The sequence below is a fragment of the Watersipora subatra genome, chromosome 4 (genome assembly GCF_963576615.1).
Source record: "Watersipora subatra chromosome 4, tzWatSuba1.1, whole genome shotgun sequence".
Taxonomy (NCBI): Eukaryota; Metazoa; Bryozoa; class Gymnolaemata; order Cheilostomatida; family Watersiporidae; genus Watersipora; species Watersipora subatra.
The window spans coordinates 33,655,548-33,682,282 of NC_088711.1; the positions used below are offsets into that span (position 1 = coordinate 33,655,548).

The 26,735-nt window shown below is 36.1% G+C and overlaps 2 protein-coding genes across 2 annotated transcripts; one reads left to right on the plus strand and one right to left on the minus strand.

The window, feature by feature from the left end:
• Nucleotides 1-1,234: 1,234 nt before the first annotated feature.
• On the minus strand, nt 1,235-3,049 carry LOC137394167 (general transcription factor II-I repeat domain-containing protein 2-like). Its single transcript, XM_068080887.1, has one exon. The coding sequence runs from the start codon at nt 3,047-3,049 to the stop codon at nt 1,235-1,237; it is 1,815 nt and encodes a 604-aa protein (XP_067936988.1).
• A 19,085-nt stretch (nt 3,050-22,134) lies between these two features.
• LOC137394891 (uncharacterized) lies at nt 22,135-23,630 on the plus strand. Its single transcript, XM_068081670.1, has 5 exons — nt 22,135-22,312; nt 22,464-22,532; nt 22,798-22,863; nt 23,157-23,216; nt 23,325-23,630. The coding sequence occupies exons 1-5, from the start codon at nt 22,160-22,162 to the stop codon at nt 23,373-23,375; spliced, it is 399 nt and encodes a 132-aa protein (XP_067937771.1). The 5' UTR covers nt 22,135-22,159; the 3' UTR covers nt 23,376-23,630.
• The last annotated feature ends 3,105 nt before the right edge of the window (nt 23,631-26,735 follow it).

The following is a 26,735-nucleotide window of genomic DNA, read 5'->3' on the forward strand; positions in this document are numbered from 1 at the left end:
TTAAAAATCGAAACATCTATGCTATCACGAGATAGCTTTCCCAACTACCAGATGTTTCTAAAAACAAACTACCCAAGCCCAAACAGAATAGGGGGAGCAGTGATATTGGCCCAAAAAACATCATTGCCACAAGAATATCACAACTAGACGAGCACCATTTTGACATGTTTATCACACCATTAGAAAAAAATGCCTTCTATTAGGCTCTGCGTATGTTCCACCTAATGATGTAGACTCATTCCTCAAGCGTCAACAACTGATACAGCATGTATCGAGTAGCACAAAAAGCCTGTGATGTGATTATTTTGCAGTTCTTGGTGACCTAAATGCCAGACATCCATCCTGGAATGATGTGAGCACAATGAAGATTAGAATAGAACTACTAGAATTCTGTAACAACAATCACTTGACTGTACTTAATCTAGAAAAACAGTTTGTTTTTCTGCGAGTCAAGTGGAAGCATGGTCAATATTGTACTCACAAATCCCAAAACTGGTCAAATGTGTCGAAACCAATCCTTCGTTTTTTGTGACGTCATTATTTCGTCTGCACATGCGCTCGTTCGCGGAAACGCCACCATATTTGTAGACAAACTAGCATCATTCTCATTCACTTTAGGTTATTGAATAGTATTTTTGGTGTTATGTCGAGTTTATATCGAGCTTCTCTGAAAGTGTTCAACACAGCTGAACAAAATTGTGAACAACGGCATCGTTCACAAAATTAATTGCAGAAGCTTTGTGTTTTTAACGGACCACAACAATTCACGAACCACGATGATTTACAGCAGTGCTGCCCAACCTTTTCCGAACATGGGCCGGATTTAAAAAAAAATGACGCCAGTGGGCCGGACTCACATTTCTAGTCTTACATTCTTTAATAGAACTATTTGAAATGGTTTGGAAAAGTATTCAGAACTGTAAATATTGATTGTATTTTTTATTTATAGAAATTACCCTTTATACAATTATAATTCATAACTCAATTTAAACATAGGGGGTCCTACATATGATACTACATGTATTTCTATTACTTTTATTGCTATCAAAAGATTATAGTCTCCAGATATTACATGAATACGAAATGATCATTAGAAATTTTGATTTAGTGCCTTAAATTCTATAAAATAAATTCAACAATTTATCAAGATTAAAAAAAACATTGTTCAAATGGCTTTGTATTTCAATAATAAAACAATTTCATTTTAGATGTAAACCGGTAATGAACGAAAATATCAGTGAGAAACTTGAAATTGTTTCGAGTCATCAAGAAGCTTTTCGATGTCTGCCGGAATATTTGTTAAGGCCAGTCGGAGTTCATCTTCGAGGTGAGCGTCACTCAAAGAATTTCTTTTGTTCGATTTTATTAATTGCATGCGACTGAAGAGATATTCACACATCCATGTCGAACCGAACAAAACGAGAAAGCGTTTTGCGTAGCATGTAAGATTTGGAAATTGAGTGTGAGGCAGACCGTATTTGTAGAAGTCCATCAGATTCCTATTTAAAAATTGACTCTTGACATCAAAATCACTTTGTAATTCATTCAATTCCATTTGAAGCTCAACGGGGGCATCAGCAGGATCCACGTCAAAAGGCATTGAAAAAAATTTCAGCTGGTCTTCACAAGCACGGAAATCCTTAAATCTCCTGGCAAATTCTTCCTGCATCCGTTTTAACTCACTCACAAAGAATTCCCGGTTCATGGTTGAAATGTGCGACTGTTTCTGAAGGCAAGGAAAGTGGGCATAATTGCTGTCAGCAATTTGAGCAATCCACAAATCCAGTTTCTTTTGGAAAGCTGTCACCTCCCCAAACAAATTATGGATGAGTTTTTCTTTTCCTTGTAACCGCACATTCAACTCATTCAGTTTGTCTGTAATGTCCACCAGAAAAGAAAAATCATTCATCCATTTGTCGTCATCAAAATTGATGCATAAATTTCCTTTTGCTTCAAGAAATGCTGCCACATGTTCTCGAATATCGTAAAAGCGTTTCAAAGTACGTCCACGGCTGAGCCACCTGATCTCGGTAAAGTAAGGAATGCCAGAAAATTCGGCGTTTATCTCATCGAGAAAATTTCGAAACTGTCGATGATTCAATGCACGACTCCTAATGAAGTTGACAGCTTTCACGACATTATCCATGACGTGATCAAACTTAAAGATTTTGGAGCAAAGTGATTCCTGATGTATAATGCAATGGTACCACAATATTTGGTCTTTACTCACATTCAGGGATTCCAGTTTTCTTTGGATGAAACCACGCAAGCCTTGCTCCTTGCCGATCATGGCCGGTGCACCATCGGTAGCAATTCCCACCAGACGATCATAAGTCAGTCCCGCCTTTTCGAGTGCAGTGTCGATTTCTTTGAAAACAGCAGCACCCGTGCAATTTCCTTTCATGGGGCATAGAGCAAGTAATTCTTCAGTGATATTAAAAGTTGAATCAACACCTCTCACGAAAATCGCCAGTTGTGGTGTATCAGTAATGTCAGTAGATTCGTCGATGGCAATGCTGTAAGTTTCGAAGTTTTTACAAAGTTCGTTCAACTGCATTTTCGTATTTTTGGCCAGTTCTTCAATCCTTCGGGTTATTGTATTACGCGACAAGCTAACACATTTTATAGCTTTCTCTTTCTCTGGGCACAGAATTTCAATCGCCGAGGTGATACATTCTTTGACAAAATCTCCTTCCGAAAAAGGTTTCATGTTGCGTGCAATCTTTTCAGCAATGACGAAACTCACTTTGGCGTACTTTTTCGATTCATCATCTACTTTCCGAAAAATGTTCTGTTGTGAGACTAAATTCTTTTGAAGTAAAAGTGCTTTCTCCTTGCGTTGATCTCCTTCATAACGATTATGGGTCGAAGCGTGCTTTAATGTGTAATGCCGTTTCACATTTTCAGCTTTTAGAACTGCGACTGTTTCACCACAGATCAGACAAAGACATTTTGCATTTGATTCCACAAAGAAATACAAATTTGTCCATGCTTCGTTAAACCTGCGATTCTCCTTGTCTACTTTTCTGATTTTTCTAGCCGACGCCATGGATGAACAAAATTTGAAATTTATTGTGAAAAAGAAACTACTGTAATTTGCTCATCGGTATAAGAAGGCTTCCTTATCAAAGGTTGTGCTGGAGTATATTTGAAATTGAATCACCTCAAAAGCCAGTTTTATTGATGCGGAAAGTCAATAAGGCGTGCGCGCCTCGGTGGAAAATACCATAGATATTTCAATAAGCGGTAAAAAGTTCAGCGTTTTCTATTGAAATATCTATGGTAATTTCCCAGCAGTCCTTCTTCAACCAGCTGAGGTGAGCGCCCTGAGGCTTTTGATTCGACGATCGAATCAATCAATCGTACACGCTGTGATACTTCACTTTTTATCAATTTTTCAATGTCAGCAAAGACACTAATTTTTGACCTAACGCTACTGAATTCTTCAAACTGAAAACTATTGATTAGTAGCCAATCATCTTCGAAGAAAAATAACAGTTGTAAGCTTCTGCGTTAATAACAGGAATAAGTTAAAGACTGACGCACGGGCCGGATTCTAAGGCTTCATGGGCCGGATCCGGCCCGCGGGCCGGACGTTGGGCAGCACTGATTTACAGTCATACACTTAGAGAATGACGTCACGAAAAACGAAAGGTATGTAGATGATATTACAGAACTATTTACTAGAGAAACTGCCCAAGATCATGCCCACATAATTTAGCTTTTAGTGACAGCAGCATACATGCTAAAAGAATTTATAGCTTGTTCAAGGCAAACTGGAATATGTTTTCGCAACACTTTGAGTTTCTATCGATCACCTCTTGCCTCAGTTGGTTACCCATACCAGTCTCAAAGTATTGTGGCAACACATTCAGTCAACTTACTAAGATGCAGAAGCAGATGGATGCCTAAACCTCAGTTATGCACACAACGCATAACGTTTTGGTTAAAAGAACTCTCAACACTTTTCATGGAATATTAATGCTAGAAAAGCATTTAAATTAATTAGGTCTAATTATGTAAACCGTGATAAACTACACGGAGCAAAGGGAAAATTTCAAAAAACACTTGAGAAAACCAAGATTGACTTTCCGTAAAAACAAAGCCAAAGAATTCAACATATCAAATAATCAACCATTCTGGAAGAACTTAGAACTTCAAAGACTTTTTACACAAGTCAATCGAGTCACATAAGAGACATCTCCTCTGAAGACCAGATGCTAACCAGCAACAAGAAAAATGCTGATGTCTTCTACAGAGATATATTCCAGGAGCAGTTAAAAATATATGCTTTCTTGATGCATGGTATCATATAGTGACCGAGAACAATAAACCACAAAACATTTCATAAAATACCTGGGTTTCATAAAATACCTGGGTTTCATAAAATACCTGGGTTTCATAAAATACCCAGGTCTAATCACAGCAAAAGAACTACTAACAGCCATCAAAAGATTGCAGGTCAATGGCAAGGAGCAGATGGTGAATGCATACACCCTATGATGTTTAAAACAAGTCAATCTCAGTTCTACGTTACCGTTTCAACCCTCTTTAACGCTATACTCACAACCAGCCCATGACCCTTTCACAAAAACTCAATAATTCTATTGATACATCCAGGCAGAAAAGATTATTCCAATACATCCAACTACAGGCCAATAACACTGTCATTCGTGTGTGGGTATAATCCTGGAAAAAAATTGTGGAAAACTGGCTGAGACTTACATCGAAGCAGAAAAACCGGATCCCGTCTTACAAACAAGGCTTTCGAAATGGTAAGTTTACGATGACACACCTGGCACATATGATTACATACTTGCAGCATAGTAACACAACAAAATACTAAACTGCTATTCATAGACCTACAAGAGGCATTTGAAAGCGTGTGGTATGATGGCATATTATATGTTATGCATACTAACAGAACTTAGACTCTATCGCAGCTTTGTCAGCCTAATTTCAAATTTTATCAGGACCATAAAAATCGTAATAAAAATCAGACCCAAAACTCTGTTATGTGGGCCTTTTACATACCAGCATCTTATCACCACTACTATTTGCTATTTACACCCAAAACATGCTTGAGGATATGACAGGACTACAATTACAATATATGCAGATGACTACAATCCTAAGCAGACACCTAGACCATGCAGAACTAGTTCCAGCCATGGCGAGTAACTGCAATGCTGTCTCTAAATAGTGAATGATGGCATATTACGCCAAAAAGAACGCCATATGGTTCAAACGAGCTGAACAACATCTAGGCATTGAAGCTATAAATTCTGTGCAGTAACTCTAACAACAGTAACTATGATTTTTAATTGACTTTGGTCTGTTCTTCAAACAACAACAAGAATCTGCAAAATTTATGCTATCAAGTAAATGAAACTTAATAATTCCTTTTTATCCTGGCCTAAAACGGGCAGCAGCCAAAAGAATATTTGTGGCTACCATCATCCCAAAAGTTTCTCATAACTCTTTTATCTGAGATTCAAACAGGAAAATATTGATACTATTGTCTTTGTTGTATGGAAATACTAGCAAAAGCAGATAGCATAATGGCGAAATATTTAAACCACCGGAGATATTCACAATATTACAATGAACATGACATATAAAATATCAGAGAACCAGCAATAAAGACAGTCATCATATACTCATCTACAAGCGGATTAGAAACCTCCTGTGGTAGTAACCCATGACAAAACAAACATCAAATGATGTGCTAAAAAACCATTAACGGAAGTTAGACCTTTACCAGACACGACCAAAACGATTGGAGTTAGTCATCATTTCCAATCACCACACTCCCATGGCAAGTTTACTTGATGGCTAACCCTTTGCAACATTAAGAACAAAAACTGAGGGACTAAACACTTTCTCACAGGCAAACAGAGACACCTATAAAAAAGAACAGTTTCAATGACTCAGTGTTTTTCCCCAAGGGCCTGTTAAAGCGCTCTTCATCTCTGCCTGCTGAGGCTCTCTCCTCTGCCTGTGGAGCTTCTATTTTTTTCCTGCCTAAGGAGCCTTCTTCTCCATCATCAACTTAGTCTCTTCTATTTCACTATCTCAACTGCTGAGCCTCTATATGTAAGGACTGTCACGACCTTCGTTTGAATGTCACGACTCGCGGCCATAGGGGACTGAGCAAAGAACATGGATGACCGTTCAAGTAAGGGTGTAACTTTATTGGCTATTTTAACCTTTGTCATTAATATAATTGTTTAGAATTTGATTACTTGTGTTGTATATAATTGAAAGTCATCTTTTTTCACACTTCATACATACGCTTACACTTCATAGTTATCGTACCATATATGCTTAGCAGTTACTTTATCTTTCATACTTGTTGTTGACGCATGTGTACTGAGAGTTTCCGGTCAGTTTGACAGTGCAAGCACTTGTATTAAGTACTCATACCTTGTGTTATTATAGAATGTTCGATATTTACCAATAAAAATATATAGAATAAACACCCAAATACAACATGGTAACATGACTGGTTGTTACTCATATTTAAATAGGATGGTGCTACTATAAAATAAATAATTATCTTTTTCCTCGATGTGGATACTTACGGACTTTCATATGACAATAATAAAGGAATATATCTACGATGGGAAAAGAAGCTCAGGATGTACCTGCACTGGTTATCAGATATCGACCTCCTTCACTGAATATGCCAGAGAAGTTTGGCTTTGGTGATCCGGGCAGTTGGGCATGATGATCAGCTCGTTAAAAGCGTTATAGGGAAGCGAGTGGCCTCAAAAACCAGCCGGAGACCAACCAGATAAGCTCTTTGTTTTATGTCCTGGGAGATCAAGCTGAAGATATTATAGCTGCATGATATATTGACATGTCGATTTGTGTTGATGTTAATGCCCTATCGACATGACCATGTAATGCTACGCTTGCATCGATATAAGGCATAATTTTTTTGGCCAATTTGTTTATATTGTTAATAAACCACCATTTATAACAATTATAAATGGTGGTTCTAATTATTAGATAATAAATATTGACCGGTTTATGCACAACTTATTGCTTGTGGTGTCAAAACTAATTAGATGCACAGTCAGAAGTGCTATTGCCACTACACATTAATCGTGGCAGCAAAAAAGTCATCGGACGCGTGAAAGTTTTTCATTGAGGTTGAAAAGAGCAATAAAACTGGGGCTTTATACTGTAATACGACTGTTCCTCGCGAAAAAATTTATCATAATGGTAAAAAGTTGTAGTTGGATTTCCAGTTTGTTGTATTAGTTTGTGTTTAGCTGTAGTTTGTTTTGGTTTTTTAGCTTGGAGTAATTTATTTTCATTTCAAAAAATCTGTTTTCTAACATTTGGTTTCATTACAATACAGTCTTCATTTATGTCACTGCAAAACCTAACATCATTCTTTAATCATTAGGACTGCAATTATAGTATCGAATATCGATATCATAGATATTTATTGCATATCGTATCTAAATGCAGAAAACCGATATCGCGCAGCTATAAAAGATGTAGTGCTGAGGAGGAACGTTACAGCATACACTCATGACAATGTGCTAGAAGCTTTCGATACATATTTGAGGAGAAGCTTGATTGCTGAGAAGGCAAAGTTCAATCGTCTCAGTTAAGGGAGCGACTCTGTAGACGTGTTTATCAATAAACTGCACTGACAAGTAAAATATTGTGAGTACAAAGCAAAAACTGATCAGGGACTGCTTAGTAGGAGTACAAGATGATGAGTTGTCGGAAAACTTCAGGCTATGCCCGATCTGACTCTATACGTCGCTACGCTCACTAGTATGTAGAGACAGTATGAGGCTGCAAAGCAAGCTCAAGCAATAGTAAAAGAAAACCGTAGCAGCGAAGTGGACTTGATACAAAGGCAAACAAAGCATCAGAGTGACAAAAGGCAACATTCAGCATCAATGGTAGCTAAATCAAGTAATAACAGCAGCAGTAGCAACGAATGTGGCAGATGCGGTAGTAGGCCTAGGCGTCCTGGAAGTAGATGCCCAGCTATCATCAAAAATTGTCTGAAATGTGACTAATGGGACATTTTGCGCAAAAATGTAAAAGTGTAACGCGCATAAGCCAATAGCAGAGATAGAGCAGGAAGAATTCAACGATTTATTTCTCGAGGTTATCGAGGTAAAAGAGTTGTCTTCAAAGCCTTAGAGAGCACAGGTAACCACTAAGCTACCAAATACTAAGCCAGTTGACATTACATCCAAACTAGACAGTAGCTCTGCAGTCACTGTATGTTCGCCCAAGGAAATACCTTCTGATGTAACAATGTTGAAGAGTGATAAACGCTTACTAGGTCCTGGAAATGCAGAGATACCATATTAAGGATTCGTAAATGCTGTCTTGTGTCATAAAAATTGTTTTGTGTAAAAGCGGACATTTTTGTCGTCAATAACCAGAAAGTCAATCTATTAAGTAAACGTGCCTGTGCAGCTTTGTCTTTGCTTTCATGTTCAGTAGATGAGACTGATGTAAAAAGGTGTGAGTTACACTTCGACAAATTCTTCCCTGTTTTTTAAGGCCTAGGCCAAATGAAGGATGCATTTTATGATAGCAAACCTGTTGACAATGCGGTACCATATGCTATAACTGTTTCTAGACCAGTGTCCATACCATTTTCGGATAAAACGGCTCGAATTTGAGAAGATGGCGAGTATGGATGGGATCGAAAAGGTGACTAGGCCGACAAAGTGGTGCTTGCCGACGGTGGTGATCCCCAAGAGCAACAATCAAGTAAGAATATGTTCAGACGTAACTCAATGAAATAGATATGTCAAACGCGAAGTGTATTCAATGGCCACGGTAGATGACAGCTTAGCACAAATAAGTGGGAAAGTATTCTCAAAACTAGATAACAATAGTGGGTTTTGGCAGATCCCCATGCCTCCATCATCCTGCAAACTAACCACTTTTCTCACTCCTTTCGGAAGATCTATGTACAAAAAACTACCCTTTGGATTATGTTTATCACCATAAACTTTCTACAGAGAGATGTTACGTATACTGGAAAACACTGAAGGTGTAATTTTCTACATGGATAGCATATTAGTCTATGGGAAGAATAAATGTAAGCATGACAAATGACTAAATGATGTACTGCAAAAGATCAAGTTTTGGAATGACACTTGTCGGCAGTAAGTGTAAATTTGGGAAAGCTAGCGTTACATTCTTAGGCCACCGAGTAAACTCAGAAGGCATTCATGCTAGTAAGGAACAAATTCAAAACATACTCAATTTCCATATGTCAACGTCAACTTGCAACATTCAGAGTTTTTTAGGACTAGTAAACCAAACAGCAAAGTTTAGCCCGAACATTGCTCGATTTGGTGAGCCACTTAAAGAGCTATTGAAAAAAGATGCACCATGGATCTGGGATAAACCACAAGAATATGTGCTAGAAGCACTTTAGCAAGAGTTCGCCAAACCACCTGTGTTGGTTCCTTATGACCTCAAGAAAAAGATTATTATTTTAACAAATGCATCTAATAAAGGCCTGAGAGTTGTCATGACGCAAATACAAGAGGACAACTCCGAGCTTCTAGTAGCAGCAGCTAGCAGGTCACCGACGTCAGCATAGGAAGGACATGCTACTATTGAAAAAGAAGCATTAGGAGTTACATGGAAGCTAAAAAGGTTTTCTAAATATCTACTGCGGCTACAAGACTGATGTAAACACAGATCATAAACCTCTAGTGTCACTGTTGGGATCTAAACCTATAAATAAGCTACCACCCAGGGTTTTACGATTCAAGCTCGGACTTATGTGGTACAAGTTTTACATAGTAAACGTTCCAGAAAAGCAAAAAATTTCAGCAGATGCAAATTTCATCAAGGTTACTGTCAGACAAGTCAAAAGGTCATGAGATAATTGCAGAAGATGAAATAGAAGAATTTGCCATGTCATATAGTCTCCCACCTACAGATGTTAGGCTGGAAAAAGGTGACCTACCAGAGGCATCACCAACTCAGTCCCATCGGCCATCTCACCAACACCCAGGACATCAGATTCTCAAGTGAGAAAATCATCTCGTGTAATTCATAAGCAAGGCAGATTGATAGAGGAATGTGAGTCATATTAACCGTTTTCATTTTTAGGAATAGATCATGTCAAGTCATACTGTAAGAGCTAGGTTGGGAAGGAAATGTTATATATAATTAAGAGTCATCTTCTCTCACACTTTATGCATATGTTTACATTTCATAGTTATCGTACCATATGTCATGATATGAATACCATTATATCGTGATGCTGCATTACTGCCAATGTGTATGGCTTGATATGGCTATGGTCAGATGCACATTCCTGCGTATTCTTTGTCATCAGTTTCATGTCATCAGTTGAATACATAAGCTGAATGTCAGCAAACAACCAACACCTGCTGTTACAACACCTGCTGCTATTACATGACATCATAGGCAGGATACCTTGGAAAAATCACAAGGCAGACACTTTGGCAAGACTTGAATATAATGGCTTCAGTGAGGCATCCACCAGAGCTGGATTTTAGCAGGGCACAAGAGCTATGAAGCTCAGTTAGCTCAAGAGCTCAGTCAGCAACTTAGATGGAAAGCCAGCAAATAAGCAGGTGAATATGCTTATATACATAACAGGAGAGGATGCAGAGAAAGTGCAAGGACAGCGAGACATAATGATGCTGACCAGTGAAGAAGCAAAGGCGAATCCCAGCTTACTGTACGAGAGAACTGTGGCAGCTTTTAGAGACTGTTTTAATCCACAATCAAACATGTTGCACTACTCCATAATGCTTAGTTCAAGAGACCAGAGACCTGGAGAAACAAATGAAGAGTTTATCAGAAACCTGTACAAACTAGTGTCCAAGATGTGGACTAAGAGAAGACCAAAAAATGCACATGCTTAAAACAAGATTACTAGCTGGCATGATGGATAAAAACTTGTCAAGGGATCTACTACTCGATTTAGAAGTTATTATTGATACAATCAAGAGTAAGATGAGATTAAAGGAGATGGTACTATGCAACCAGAAGGCCGAGATTGATGGAGAAAGAGCTATCTATAGCAGCAATGAAATACGTGGGCAGCCATCAGCCTGGCTACCAGCTATATTATGGCAGAGGCCGCCACCAGTTAGCTCAGAACTCCATGAGCTGGGGTTGACAAAGGGTGAAGAAAAAGAGACAAACAGGAGATGCTGACTTTATCAAGAACTGTAACTGTAACTACTGTGGAGGCAGTCATTCAAAAGGTCAATGTTCGGCCTATGATAAACGCTGCAAAAACTGCTCCAAGTTTAATCACTTTGGAAGAGTATGCAAGTCTCGCAGTGAGCAAACTGACAATGTGGATATAAGTCATGATGATGCTTGTGGTAGATGAGTTGGTGTGAGATGGTTGTGAGTACAGATTGTGTTGATTTTTTCGAACTAGATGCAGTTAGGGTAGATAAACCTCAGCACAATGATACAGTTTTTTTCAGAGTTAGGAGCAATAGTAGGGATAACATGTCAAAGTGGCTAGTTGATGTACATGCATGTGGTCTAGGTGTTCAGGCTAACGTCGACACTGGTGCAGAGGTGTCGGTCATATCGAAGTTGGCCGTAAAGAAGTTGGGGTTTACGCATCTGATGAGGCCCAGGGTTGGTTTGGTTAGCTATAGTGGTGCTAAAATTTCGGTTTTGGGCAGGGTTTATATGGACATCTCAGTCAGCCATGAGAGCAAAACCAGGATTTTCCAAGAGCTTTTCTATGTAGTTGAGCTAAAGGCAAAAACATTATTACGCAAGCTCGCTATAAGAGGACTTGGTTTAATACCTGCTATACACAAGGTAAGTCAAGGGAGTGTACATGGTAGAGCAGAACAGTTAGTCAGTGAATACTGTGACGTGTTTGAGGGGTTAAGTATGCATGAAAAGCCTGTTACACTGAAGCTAATTGAGAATGCTATACCCCAGGCTATGCCAGCGAGACATACACCTGAGAGAGTGCGAGGTAAGTTGAAGCAAGAGTTAGAGAGGATGATGTCAGAAGGCATTATAGTGGCAGAAAATCAACGCACAGAGTAGTTGAGTCCGCATGTCATTGTACACAAGCCTAATGCTTTGTCTGGATCCACAATACTTGAACTCACAGATAGTAAGAGTACAGTGCATTTTGCCCACCACAACAGAGATATTCTCAAATCTGAAAGAGTCCAATTACTTTTCATGCCTAGATTATCAGCAGGGCTTCCATCAAGTACAGTTAGATGAGAAATCATCTCGGCTGACTTGCTTTCTCACACCACATGAGAAATTTAGCTATGTTAGATTCCCCATGGGAATTTGCAATGCACCAGAGATTTTCCACCAGTTGATGGTAGATATAGTGCAGGACATTCCCAGAGTGAAATGCTACATAGATGACATTTTGATACATACTAAGACAATAGAAGAGCATAACACGAAGCTAGGCTCAGAGTTGCAGAGACTTAGGGCAGCTGGTATCACATTAAACAAGGAAAAAAGTGTGTTTTGTAAGACTCAAGTGAGTTTCTTGGGACATGAGATTATTGGCAAAGGCTTAAAACCACACCCTGCCAAACTAGATGCAATCAGGAACATGGTTGAACCACAATGCAAACAGTCATTGTAGTCATTCTTGGGATTTGTTGCCTGTTTGGCAAAAGTTGTCAACAATCTAACTGAGTTGACAATTCCACCGAGAGAAGTTTGCAAGAAGAATGTGCAATTAATGTAGCAGGTGCCACAAAAGCAAGCTTTTGAAAAAATAAAACAGGCTATTTGTGAAGCCCCTGGATTAGCATTTTTTAATCCTAAACTACCAGTAGTCATATCTGTAGATGCAACTGCACATAATTTAGGTGCTGTGGTTTTGCAGGATGGAAAACCAGTGGAGTTTGCAGCTCACTCCCTCACAGATGCAAAGCAGAACTATTCTCAAATAAAGAAAACTCTTGGCAGTCGTTTTTGCTTGTGACAGGTTTAGGTGTTATGTGGTAGGAAGAGACTCATTTGTTTTAGAGACAGACCATCACCCACTAGTAGGCCTGATAAAAAAGCCAATTGGAGGGTTGTCTCCTTGTTTGGCGCAGATGAGACTGAAGATATTATCTTAATCCTTACGTTTACAGTACAAATCAGGTAAAGAGATGGTGCTGTTAGACACGTTGTCAAGGTCATGCTCCTCTAGCACCGGCACCACTGATCATTGGGATGTTGACCCTTTTTTGCAAGTTTGTAGGTTGGTGGTGCAATCTGACCAGGCCATGGACAATAAAGGATAACGACTCGAATGGATGAGGAACTGGCGATGGTCATGTGATATGTGAAGCATGGGTGGCCAGGGACTAGGAAGTCATGTGCACAAAGAGCTCTGCCATACTATATTATTCACAAAGCTTTGTCAGCTGCAGATGGCATTGTTATGTATGGCTCACGTATTGTTATTCCTATTGCTCACAGGCAAGAAGTGATAGATTCTTTGCATTCTGCACACCAAGGTGTAACTAAAACGTTGCAGCGTGCTCAACGAAGTGTGTACTGGCCAGGCCTGTAGAAGAGAGTGAAGAACAAGTGTTTGAGCAGTGAGGCATGTTGTAGCGTGGAGAGGGAGGGGAACGCAGAGCCATTGATCTCACACATATCAGACTTTCCCTTTCAGACAGTAGGATTTGATGTTTGCTTGAGAGAGTGAAGACTACCTCATGCTGGTTGACTACTTGACTAAGTGGCCTGTAGTGAAGCAGTTAGGTCATGCAGTTAGGAATTCAACACTGATGTTGTGTGTGGATTCGGACTAATTATGCATAACATAATTTTTCCATATTCATCCATAACTTCTTTAAAGGAAATCATAGGTGCAAACTTCAATCTAACATTGGAAGCTTTACATGTGCTAATAGTCAGTCACACAACCCACTATATTAGAATTAAGCAAGAGACCTACAATGTTAGCAGGATGACCATGCCAGACCAAACACCGCAGCTCATATTACAGAACACTACTAGCTTACTCTAGCGACAAATATAAAGCAGCAGTTAAGATAGCTAGCCGCAGCTTTCAGATTTTGATGGATTTGCGAGGCTTAGCTTTTCTAATAGTCATATGCATCGAGCTATCCTGGAATATGCCTAGTAATACGCAAGCCAGCTTTTATGAAAAGCCAACTAGCACTCAACTCCATATATAAGCAGCTGTAAGACAGTGTTCAAGAGTAGGGATAAGAAAGTGCAAAAAGAGAAGACACCCTAGTGAGAAAGAGAAGAAAGAGCACATAGCAAAGAACTACATTCTACCAGCTACAAAGCCAAGAACCACATGAATTTAACCTGTATGCAGCTTGGTTTATACATATGTATATACCAAGCATATGTATACATTCTTGCATTGACAAATGTAACTGTTTGAGTATTTATTAGTAGTAAACTCATTTCAGCATTACGCTTGATTGCATTGAATTGAATTTAACTGTTGTCTTTACATGCTTATAGAACTTGAGTAATAAAGAGTCGTACTTACTCATCAGTCACATTGCTAGCAACAATTACAGTTGTGCATGGTTTTGCATTATTTACTTAGTTTGAAAGTTTGAGTTAGCCTGATTTCGCATCAATTATGCATAGACACCAATATTGTTCTCGATGTTGTTTAATGTGTATTGCCAGCATTCTATGATGAAGATAACGAGAGAATTATGGTTAATAAAGCACTTTCGGTTTCTACTTGCTAATCTAAAACATTACTATATTCGCTAATGACAATCCAATAATAACTTATGATTAGGGGCGCATCTAACGAATCCAACACATGAGAGCTATTACTCATTCTGTATAAGACAACTTGTATGCAGAACCCATTTGAAAGTGGCTAGTCAGCGTTGACTTCCACCACATAAAATTTGAGATAAAGTATTTAATTTCAAATCATTTCAAAAATCTGTAGTCCGCAAACAACTCCATGCCGATTCATCTCGTATACGGATGACCTATCTCAAATGCTTGACAGGCGCTATTGGCTTTAAATGCGTTTGATTTGAAGTAAGTTGGAAAATAAAAGTAATTCAAAATACGAGTGTTGAATTTTTATCCTAAATTTTATCCACGAAGATCACCACGACTACTACTTCTGTAAAAGTAGATCATCCCAAGTCAAATATATAAATCGCAATGAATCTAGAATTATTTTATGTCACTATTTTATGCGTTGTGAAACGATCTGAAAAGCTAAAATTTATTTGTTGTAATCATTAAATAACGATATCAGTATTGACCTACCAAATATTGAATGGCATGACGTTTCTCAAGATTAGAAACGACCGTCAATAAAAATAAATTTGACTAAAAAAGTTGACCACAAAAGTCACAAATGCATTCGCTTAACCATTTTATGATTACAAACGTGTACCAGTTTTTCGAGGGTCACGCTGACGACACGTAACGGAATTATTGAGAACCGGAGGTATTTAGCCCGTTTTTAGTACATAATTACATGTACAATTACCGTATAACTTGAACGTGTAGCGTACATATACTGTATTCGTTATATCGTTTGGTTTTACTTTTAAAGTTGTCTACTTTCTCTATGTTTGGAAGTAAAACTCCAGCGTTTCTCGAAATGCTTTTCAAGTGGCTTTTCAATCCTCTTCAATCATCTCCTTGTGTTTGACTTTACACTTAGATCAGCCGTTATACGGTATAGAAAAGCCAAGGTTTAATGTTCAATGGCAGAAGACTCTTGCCTGGCCAAAAACTAACAACATCAATAATCAAAATTCAAAAATGGATGCAGTCAAGATGCAGAGACTGGCTCACTTGCTGCATGTCTTGCGACAATAGCAAAAAGCAACTTTAAAGCGATTAAAGGTCACCCACACGACTCTTTTTGCTTCTACACACAGAAGAAACATGTCAGACAACTAGCAAAAAACTACACAAAATCACCTTTCCTCTTTTTTGGTTGACATATTTACAGCCTGAGATCAATCTAATGAACCTACTCTGCTACATTAAACATATCATAAACTAAATACTTGAACACTATAGGCTACAGCAAACATCCAAACAAAACAAAAATTATTAGATGCTCGTCTTCTCGATCATCTAAAGCTGGCAGGCCTGCATGGAGTCGAGCTATTAGCATGGACAACTAGCTACTTCTATTAGCATGGACTACTAGCAACTACTACACTATTAGCATGGACTACTAGCTACTTCTATTAGCATGGACTACTAGCTACTACTATTAGCATGGACTACTAGCTACTACTATTAGCATGGACTACTAGCAGTTTGTCTAAAGGTGCAACTTTCTATTGCTGATTTTAACCTTTCATCACTATTATTATTATTATTTTAGATTTTTGGTTGTTTTATGTTGACTTGTTACAATAAACAAGTATCTTATACTGATAATTTTTAGTAATAGTTATAGCTCAGCACCTTCACTGGTACTGAGCTATATTTACATTATATATATAATATATATACTGTTATATATAGGTAAACATGTTATATATACATGTATATATATGATTATGTAGCATATATACAGCTATATATATTTATAACACTTCTATTTATAACTTTATTTATAATATAATACCCCACACTTTTCAGAACGTAGAGTGCTGCCAGCAGTAGGCCTGACTACTTATTTATTATATATAAATATACAGTATATGTAAGTATATGTATAGCTATATGCATGCATATAGTTATACACATGAGTAGTATATAGAGAGCAGATCTACACACAAAAGTGACGGATCCAGCGGGGGGATAGAAAAAGGGGGTTGTGAATTAAATTGGCTAGGGGTGTAGATTGAATCGTGTGGAGTTGAATGAGATGTTGGGGTTTGGGGGGAAATTGTGGTGTAGAGTAGGGGGTTGAATTCGAGGGGTTACGGATCCGCTCCTGGCGTAATCGGCGGATTATCTGTGGATGAGTCATCGGATTAGCGGGGGATGAGTCATCCGATTGAACGCGGATTATCGCGGGATTAGTCGGGGGAATCGTCGCGGATTAGTCGGGCGAATCGTCGCCGATTATCGGTGGAATAGTGGGGGTGAATATCTGGGACATCGAGGGCTGGATGGTTTTCCGGAGTGGATCTCGCGGATTATCGAGGAGAGCGAGAGATTACCTAGCGGATGAGTGAGGGGGTTAATATCTGGGACACCGAGGGGTTGATTTTCCGGAGATTGTTATATATTTGAAACATTGAATATATATGAGAAAGTGTTTATGTACAAAGTTATTTTTTGAAGATTTGATGATTTTGTAATGTTGAAGCTCTTGAATGGTTAAGAATTTTAAGGAATTTATTTTCGGTTTTTTTTTTGTATTTTTTTGTATGTAAGATTGAAATTTGTTGGAGAAATTAATATGTTGAATGAAAGATCAGTTTTATTACAAAATTATTCACTTTAAAAGATATATTTATATGTATTATTCATTATTTCCATCATCATTTTGTTTCAATAAAAATAAAATAGTTTATGTTTAACTTGAAATATATGAAAATATTCAAGTAGATAGGACACAATAAAGATAATATAGTATAAATGAAACATTGAATATATACATAAGAAAATGTTCATGTACAATCTTTATCAGTACTTTATAATAATTGTACATATACTTATTCTCTGTACTTTATTAACACACCTGATGATCTCTTACAGCACTTTATAATAATTGTACAAATACTTATTCTCAGTACTTTATTAACACTCCTAATGATCTCTTACAGCACTTTATAATAATTGTACATATACTTATTCTCTGTACTTTATTAACACTCTTGATGATCTCTTACAGCACTTTATAATAATTGTACACATACTTATTCTCAGTACTTTATTAACACTCCTGATGATCTCTTAATACACTTTATAATAATTGTACATATACTTATTCTCTGTACTTTATTAACACTCTTGATGATCTCTTACTACACTTTATAATAATTGTACATATACTTATTCTCAGTACTTTATTAACACTCCTGATGATCTCTTACAGCACTTTATAATAATTGTACACATACTTATTCTCAGTACTTTATTAACACTCCTGATGATCTCTTAATACACTTTATAATAATTGTACATATACTTATTCTCTGTACTTTATTAACACTCTTGATGATCTCTTACTACACTTTATAATAATTGTACATATACTTATTCTCAGTACTTTATTAACACTCCTGATGATCTCTTACAGCACTTTATAATAATTGTACATATACTTATTCTCAGTACTTTATTAACACTGCTGATGATCTCTTACAGCACTTTATAATAATTGTACATATACTTATTCTCAGTACTTTATTAACACTCTTGATGATCTCTTACAGCACTTTATAATAATTATACATATACTTAATATCTGTACTTTATTAACACTCTTGATGAACTCTTACAGCACTTTATAATAATTGTACATATACTTATTATCTGTACTTTGTTAACACACCTGATGATCTCTTACAGCACTTTATAATAATTGTACATATACTTATTCTCAGTACTTTATTAACACTCTTGATGATCTCTTACAGCACTTTATAATAATTGTACATATACTTAATATCTGTACTTTATTAACACTCTTGATGAACTCTTACAGCCCTTTATAATAATTGTACATATACTTAATATCTGTACTTTATTAACACTCTTGATGAACTCTTACAGCACTTTATAATAATTGTACATATACTTATTCTCAGTACTTTATTAACACTCTTGATGATCTCTTACAGCACTTTATAATAATTGTACATATACTTATTCTCAGTACTTTATTAACACTCCTGATCATCTCTTACTACACTTTATAATAATTGTACATATACTTATTCTCAGTACTTTATTAACACTCCTAATGATCTCTTACAGTACTTTATAATAATTGTACATATACTTATTCTCTGTACTTTATTAACACACCTGATGATCTCTTACAGCACTTTATAATAATTGTACATATACTTATTCTCAGTACTTTATTAACACTCCTGATGATCTCTTACAGCAATTTAGAATAATTGTACACATACTTATTCTCTGTACTTTATTAACACTCTTGATGATCTCTTACTACACTTTATAATAATTGTACACATACTTATTATCTGTACTTTGTTCATGTTGATATACAAGTGAGCAATGATTATAAATGTATATATATTAATCAAATGTGAGTAAGATAAAAGCTAGGGTTGTGCTAGTTCATGTTAATGTACAAGTGAACAGTGATTATAAATGTATATATAATAATAAAATGTGAGTAAGATAAAAGCTACTCAAGATAGAATAAACAAAGCTAGGATTGTGCTAGTCCGTGTTAATATACAAGTGAGCAGTGATTATAAATGTATATATAATAATAAAATGTGAGTAAGATAAAAGTTACTGAAGATACAATATACAGAGCTAGGATTGTGCTAGTCTATGTTAATATACAAGTGAGCAGCGAATATAAATGAATATATAATAATAAAACGTGAGTAAGATAAAAGATACTGAAGATACAATAAACAAAGCTAGGATTGTGCTAGACCCTGTTGATGTACAAGTGAGCAATGATTATAAATGTATATATAATAAAATGTGAGTAAGATAAAAGCTACTGAAGATACAATAAACAAAGTTAGGATTGTGCTAGGCCATGTTAATATACAAGTGAGCAGTGATTATAAATGTATATATAATAATAAAATGTGAGTAAGATAAAATCTACTAAAGATACAATAAGCAAAACTAGGATTGTACTAGTCTATGTTGGTGTACAAGTGAGCAATGATTATAAACGTATATATAATAATAAAATGTGAGTAAGATAAAAGCTACTGAAGATACAATAAACAAAGCTAGGACTGTGCTAGTCCATGTTAATATACAAGTGAGTAGTGATTATAAATATATATAATAATAAAATGTATTATTATATATACTCACATTACTTACTCTCATTTTATTATTATATATATATTTATAATCACTGCTCACTTGTATATTAACATGGACTAGCACAGTCCTAGCTTTGTTTATTGTATCTTCAGTAGCTTTTATCTTACTCTCATTTTATTATTATATATACATTTATAATCATTGCCCACTTGTACATCAACATAGACTAGTACAATCCTGCTTTGATTATTGTATCTTCAGTAGCTTTTATCTTACTCACGATTTATTATATATATATATATATATTTATAATCACTGCTCCCTTGTATATCAACATGGACTAGCACAATCCTAGCTTTGTTTATTGTATCTTCAGTAGCTTTTATCTTACTCACATTTTATTATTATACATACATTTATAATCACTGCTCACTTGTATATTAACTCTTTTGCTACCACGTTAATTGTTGACCAAACGATTATTCTGCCCAAGTTAATTCAAACGGATTTTCTAAAAAATCCGATATACCGTTAGTATTTAAGCAATATCTCAAAAAATGAAAACATATATCGTTTTACTTTTAAATGTATCTTATTCAGAACAAAATTCTCCACAAGATAGGTGTAAAATTGTTTAGCAACTCTTACTCTCACAAAATTCCTGACGCTTTTCTTTTCGTTGAACAAACTCGGTGTGTTTCTTATTGTCATGACGATAACGGTCTGGTTTTACCGTTTTTGAAAAAATAATTAGAAATGGAATTGTTGAACCAAAAATTTAGTTGCACGTCATTGGCAACAAGGTTGTTTCATTGGAAACAATTCTTTCAACAACATGTGGAGATTACTGTCTTCTCTTTGCAATATTTTGGAGCAGAGGATGTTCAATAGAAGATTTTCTAACAGTTATGCTAAAAATTTCTGAAACAGATACACGAGATCATGTAGTTCGAAAAACTATACTAGATAGATATGATTGGAATGAAAAAAAAAATAGTAAAAGTCTTAATAACGAAGAAAATGAAGGTGTTGACAATGTACATATTCAAGGAACTTCCCAAATTGTTAAATTACTAGAAGATCTGACATAAATTTTTTTTTCTATATTTTACAATTGAATATACATATATACTTTATATCGAAATAAAGTTGGTAACAAATACAACCGAATATTATTTACTTTTTGATATAAGTTTTATATATTGATATACTCACACTGAGTTGGAGCTATCCTCAAAATAATCCACATATTAATCCATGTATGCCCCTTTACTAGTTCATCATCTTCATCTATTTACTGGTCGAGAAACTGTTATGGAATGGTTAAGCCAAACCAAACAGGAGAATTCCATAGGTAAACCTAGGAAAACAATCAGGTCGAATGCCAAGGCGCTTGTCCACACAACAGCCCCTGAAAACAGCGACACTCAACGAACTTAATCGCGAGTAGCCGGCTAACAGAATTCTAGCTGAAGCATACAAGCCTTATGGTATCAACACTCGATCGACCCAAATTCTCAAATATAAGTAGGTATCAAGAGATGGTTAATGAGGCAGAATATTCCATCAGATTATGCAACGCTTATAATTATAGTGAATTGAAGAATGATGGGTGTGTCCAAAGGAATTAATGAAGCGAAAATAGTAAACAGATTTTCGCGAAATTGAATTTCGCGAAAGTGAATTTCGCGAAATTGAATTTCGCGAAATTACACATTATATATATTATATAGTCAACTTTCGCGAAAGTGAATTTCGCGAAAGTGAATTTCGCGAAATTGGATTTCGCGAAATTGGATTTCGCGAAATTACACATATATATTATATAGTCAACTTTCGCGAAATTGAATTTCGCGAAAGTGAATTTCGCGAAATTGGATTTCGCGAAATTGGATTTCGCGAAATTACACATATATATTATATAGTCAACTTTCGCGAAATTTGATTTCGCGAAATTGGATTTCGCGAAATTACACATATATATTATATAGTCAACTTTCGCGAAATTGGATTTCGCGAAATTGGATTTCGCGAAATTACACATATATATTATATAGTCAACTTTCGCGAAATTGAATTTCGCGAAAGTGAATTTCGCCAAAACTGTTTAGCTGATTTTACAATTTCGTGAACATAAATTACACAAATTTAATGAACCATAACATTGCTTCTACTTACTATATAAGCAACGAGAAAGAATAAGTTTTTCATCTCATTTTATTTATAATAGTTTACAATGTGTGCTCGAGACAAAAACGTGGATAGACTCCTAACTCAGACAAATTGCATCGACACGTGTGTGGAGATATGGGGCTACTGCCCTTGGGGTAGAGAGGTAGATCCTGAAAAACAGAAGGCTTTTCGAAACAAGATCAAGCTTCAAAAGAAAGTAAGTATTACATTATAATATTTTACTAAATTATATTTTTGATTAAAGGAAACTTGAGAATATAAACTACATATTAAATATATTTCGAATTATAGGGTTTGCTTAAATGAAACAATTAAATTATACAAAGTAATTTTGGAAATTATTGTAGAAATCATTGGTCATGCAGCAGCAAAGAGAGGAGTTCTTTCGTAACTTCGATGTTACATTGACTTTAAAAGTAAGTATTACATTATATTTATTTCGTCTAATATCGTTGTATAATGATAAAACATGTAACTAAAGATCAAATACATTCAACAAAATTCACTCCAATTGGTATGTAGGAATGTTAAAATGAGTATCAATCTGTGAAAACAGTAATTAATATTTTGTATAACTCCACTTTAAAACAAAAGGAGTTGGAATTGAAATTCAAAGTAAGACCTGACTGTGTTTTAATTTGTCTGCATGTTCTACTCTGACTATAATCAATGCAATTGTAGGATCCTGGGCATCACCGAACTAAATATAGTCCTTTTCGGAGAAGGCTTTATGAATTTGAATCTTCAGTAAGTAGTACATTATATTTATTTCTTTATTTTAACTGAATATCCTCCTCTGTCTGTGTGTCCTAGTCTGACTATGTGATGTAACATATTTGTTTTTCTTATTGTCTGTATGTCCTACTCTAGCTGATTGCATATCCTATTCTGTCTGCATTACATCTTGCATATCATTCTATGATTCGATGACTAATGCAATTGAAATTTACAATTTAAGTTGGAGTCCATTGTGAATGTAGAGTCTACTATCTCAGCAAGGTTATAGTAATCCATCCTGACTGTAATCATTGCAATTGCAGGCTCCCGTATCTCAACAGGAAGATTCCATTCAGAAAAAGGATGGATCTTCTTCTTCTTCAGTAAGTATTACATTATATTTGATTTTTAGTTTGAATGAATGATCTAATCTGATTGTATGTCTTACTTTTACTATATCTCACTAAAAATAATGTATGTTTTGATTGTAGACAGTTCATTCTCATTCGACAATGAAAGAAGAAGAAGAAAATTGGGATTGAATGAAATTCAAGAAAGATGTATTCCAAAACTTTCCTTTTTAAAACGAATGACAGAATGATTTTGAATTTTTTGTAACATTTATAGTTTATATTTTATAATAAAAACTTATCTCTCATTCAACCAAATATATAACAATCTCCGGAAAATCAACCCCTCGGTGTCCCAGATATTAACCCCCTCACTCATCCGCTAGGTAATCTCTCGCTCTCCTCGATAATCCGCGAGATCCACTCCGGAAAACCATCCAGCCCTCGATGTCCCAGATATTCACCCCCACTATTCCACCGATAATCGGCGACGATTCGCCCGACTAATCCGCGACGATTCCCCCGACTAATCCCGTGATAATCCGCGTTCAATCGGATGACTCATCCCCCGCTAATCCGATGACTCATCCACAGATAATCCGCCGATTACGCCAGGAGCGGATCCGTAACCCCTCGAATTCAACCCCCTACTCTACACCACAATTTCCCCCCAAACCCCAACATCTCATTCAACTCCACACGATTCAATCTACACCCCTAGCCAATTTAATTCACAACCCCCTTTTTCTATCCCCCCGCTGGATCCGTCACTTTTGTGTGTAGATCTGCTCTCTATATACTACTCACATGTAACTATATATACAAACGCATAGGCAACCGCTTCACCAAAGAAAATTTGGCTAACTACCGAGGAGCAAGGTCAAAATGCACACGTACATGCAAGAAACCACAACTCAAAAGCAGGCCAGGATATAACAAGGCAGCAGCACAGCTCGTACTCTAGTGTATAAAATAATGCTCAACTACGAAGAAACAAGAAATTGTTACTTTTTAGGAGCAAAATGTATATTTCATAAATAAAAAGGCAAAGCTGTGGTCTTAAATAATAAACAAAACGAAAGATGTAAAAATGATCACCAAACACACTTCAGTACAAATTGTTCCATGTAGTATGAACAAAGAAAAAAAGAGAAAAAAAAATGTATATACTAGGTGAATGCTCGATGTTGCACGGGCAACAAAAAAAGTTTTTGCATAGAAAGTTTATTTTTAATTGGCTAAGTTTCTTTACCCAATAAACTTGAGTAACTTAAGCTAGTAACTTAAGCTCGTCTAAATCGTTACTTTAATAAGAGCCGCCCATCTCAAGCCAGCATTAGGAAAATAGATTGTGTCATGATCGCTCACGCAATCATGAACTTCAAGTATGCTAGATGAAGCATGAAGTGGGCTATTCTAACCAATCAGCATTAAAAATTGGTGTGTGCATAAGTATTATTAAGCAATTATTCCATAGTAATACCAGTTGAACACGCTGTCCAATGGATAGTATGTCTGTCTGCAGAACTGAAGATTCAGAGTTAAAGTTGAGTGCAAAGGGTTTTTGCTCCTAAAACTCTATCGCTATAGCTGGACACAAACGCCAGACCAACAAATGACAAACACTGAGATTTATATAGATACGAGGAGAATGGCGGGTGTTGCCTGAGTAATAAAATACTTACCCAAATAATTTTAGTAGCTTGAACTGGTAACTTAAGCTAGTCTAAATCTTTACTATAATAAAAGGCGTGTCTGAAGCCAGCTTAATAATCGTTGTTACCAGTAATGATTTTCAAGTGTGCTAGTAATAACCAATAGTATTTTCTCCAGTGCTTTGAGCATGCATATTGTAGCCGATGTAATGAGTATGACTACAATTATGCAATCGTAGAGCAATGTAGCTGCTTGGTCTAGTGGTTTAGCATGCCTGCCTGCAGATCTAGATGTTCCAAGTTCAAATCCAGTGCAAAGTGCATATTTTGTTCCTATAACTTTATCACTCTAACCAAACACACAAAGGGCAGACAGACAGACAGACAGACAAGCACTGAAATACATATATATATATATATATAATTTAGACACAGTAGAAGCTCCCAAAACGTAAATAATCTGTTACAAGACCGTTTTAAATTATAGGAATTGTACGTTATACGAAGTGTAAAACACATGTAAATGCCTAATACATTCCAGGATCTTTTCAAACTCACCCCTTTGTTCCTACAAAAATCAAAGACTAAACACAACTTTCCAATTTATTGACTGTACCGTGACTGTAGTATTATTGGTTTGTATTGACAACTTCTTTTCTTTTTCTTATCACTTTCAGTAATTTTATGGTCAAAGATCGTAGTAATGTCACAATAAGTTAAGAGGAGCGCAAACTATCGAAATATATTTACAACTATTCGTTTATTTTTCTAGACAACAATGTTTTTTTTTTCGGCCAAACATAAGTAATAACAAATATCTCATATGTCTACAATACAATAAAAAATAGATTTGTTCTATAATAATAGCGATGTCACCTGTCGTCTATCTGCTTTTAAAGATCAAAGTTATTGCAAAACATATCTTTCAATGATACTCCAACTTGTGACATTCAGATTGTCTGACCGATGTTGTAACACTTACACCAATCACCTCTAATTATTTATTAACAATTGCACAAATATTATAATAAATTCAATCTGTGCTTTGTCAACACACCTGACAATCTCTCATGGCACACTAGACTGTCATAGAACTTTCCTATGTAATAAAGATAATGTCATACGTACGTCATTTTCTCCCAAGTGTGACAAGAGAAAGAACAATATTTTTAGACCAACTACAAGATAAGATTATTTTCATTATTCAAATAGAATTTGAGAACCTGCACTGACTTGACACTTTAAATTATATGGACTTTTTTACGTAGTATGAAGCAAAAACCTTACATAAATTGTAGATGTGATTTGAAATTTGCGTTATAGAAGGTATATGTTACAGGAGAGTCTACTGTATATATATAGCGAAAGAAGTGCAAGACCGGTGAGATGTGGGACGCTATTAGCCTTAGTACAAGGTTTATCATTTTTGTGATTTAAGCACTCTTGTGCCAGACATTGATTTTCTTAAAGACTGTTAGACCACTTAGTTGTTTCATAGCAAGAAGTCAACTCTCATTGGCAATGAGAGTCATCTACCTTGCCGGTTTTGGGCTGCACTGATGAGGCTTCAATAGCTGAAACGGTGCTGTCTGTAGAATGAGTATAATTTATACGTATATAGCTAGTTGTTAGTTAATCACTACAAACTTATATCAAGCAGACATAGGTCTGATCTCATCAAAGTGACAACTCTAGAAAAATGGAATGCAAGATGGCTACTAGTGAGTGTCAGAATGACTCACCAATCGCATCTTATCGGTTAGTGGATAATCGCCATCAACCAATGAGAACCGTCTAAGTGGTTCCCTCTTTGAAATGGCTGAGTAGATAACTTCTAGTATCCATGCATGCTTGATAATGCAAATTCATTTATCCCATTTAATGTTAATCGGTCGGG

What these genes read in the sequence shown, in the direction of transcription:
- LOC137394891 (XM_068081670.1), top strand. Translation starts at nt 22,160, where the DNA reads ATGTGTGCTCGAGACAAAAACGTGGATAGACTCCTAACTCAGACAAAT. An exon ending in ATGTTACATTGACTTTAAAA is followed by an intron (nt 22,533 to 22,797) that starts GTAAGTATTACA and finishes ATGCAATTGTAG; the next exon opens with GATCCTGGGCATCACCGAAC. An exon ending in ATGGATCTTCTTCTTCTTCA is followed by an intron (nt 23,217 to 23,324) that starts GTAAGTATTACA and finishes TTTTGATTGTAG; the next exon opens with ACAGTTCATTCTCATTCGAC.
- LOC137394167 (XM_068080887.1), bottom strand. Translation starts at nt 3,049, where the DNA reads ATGGCGTCGGCTAGAAAAATCAGAAAAGTAGACAAGGAGAATCGCAGG.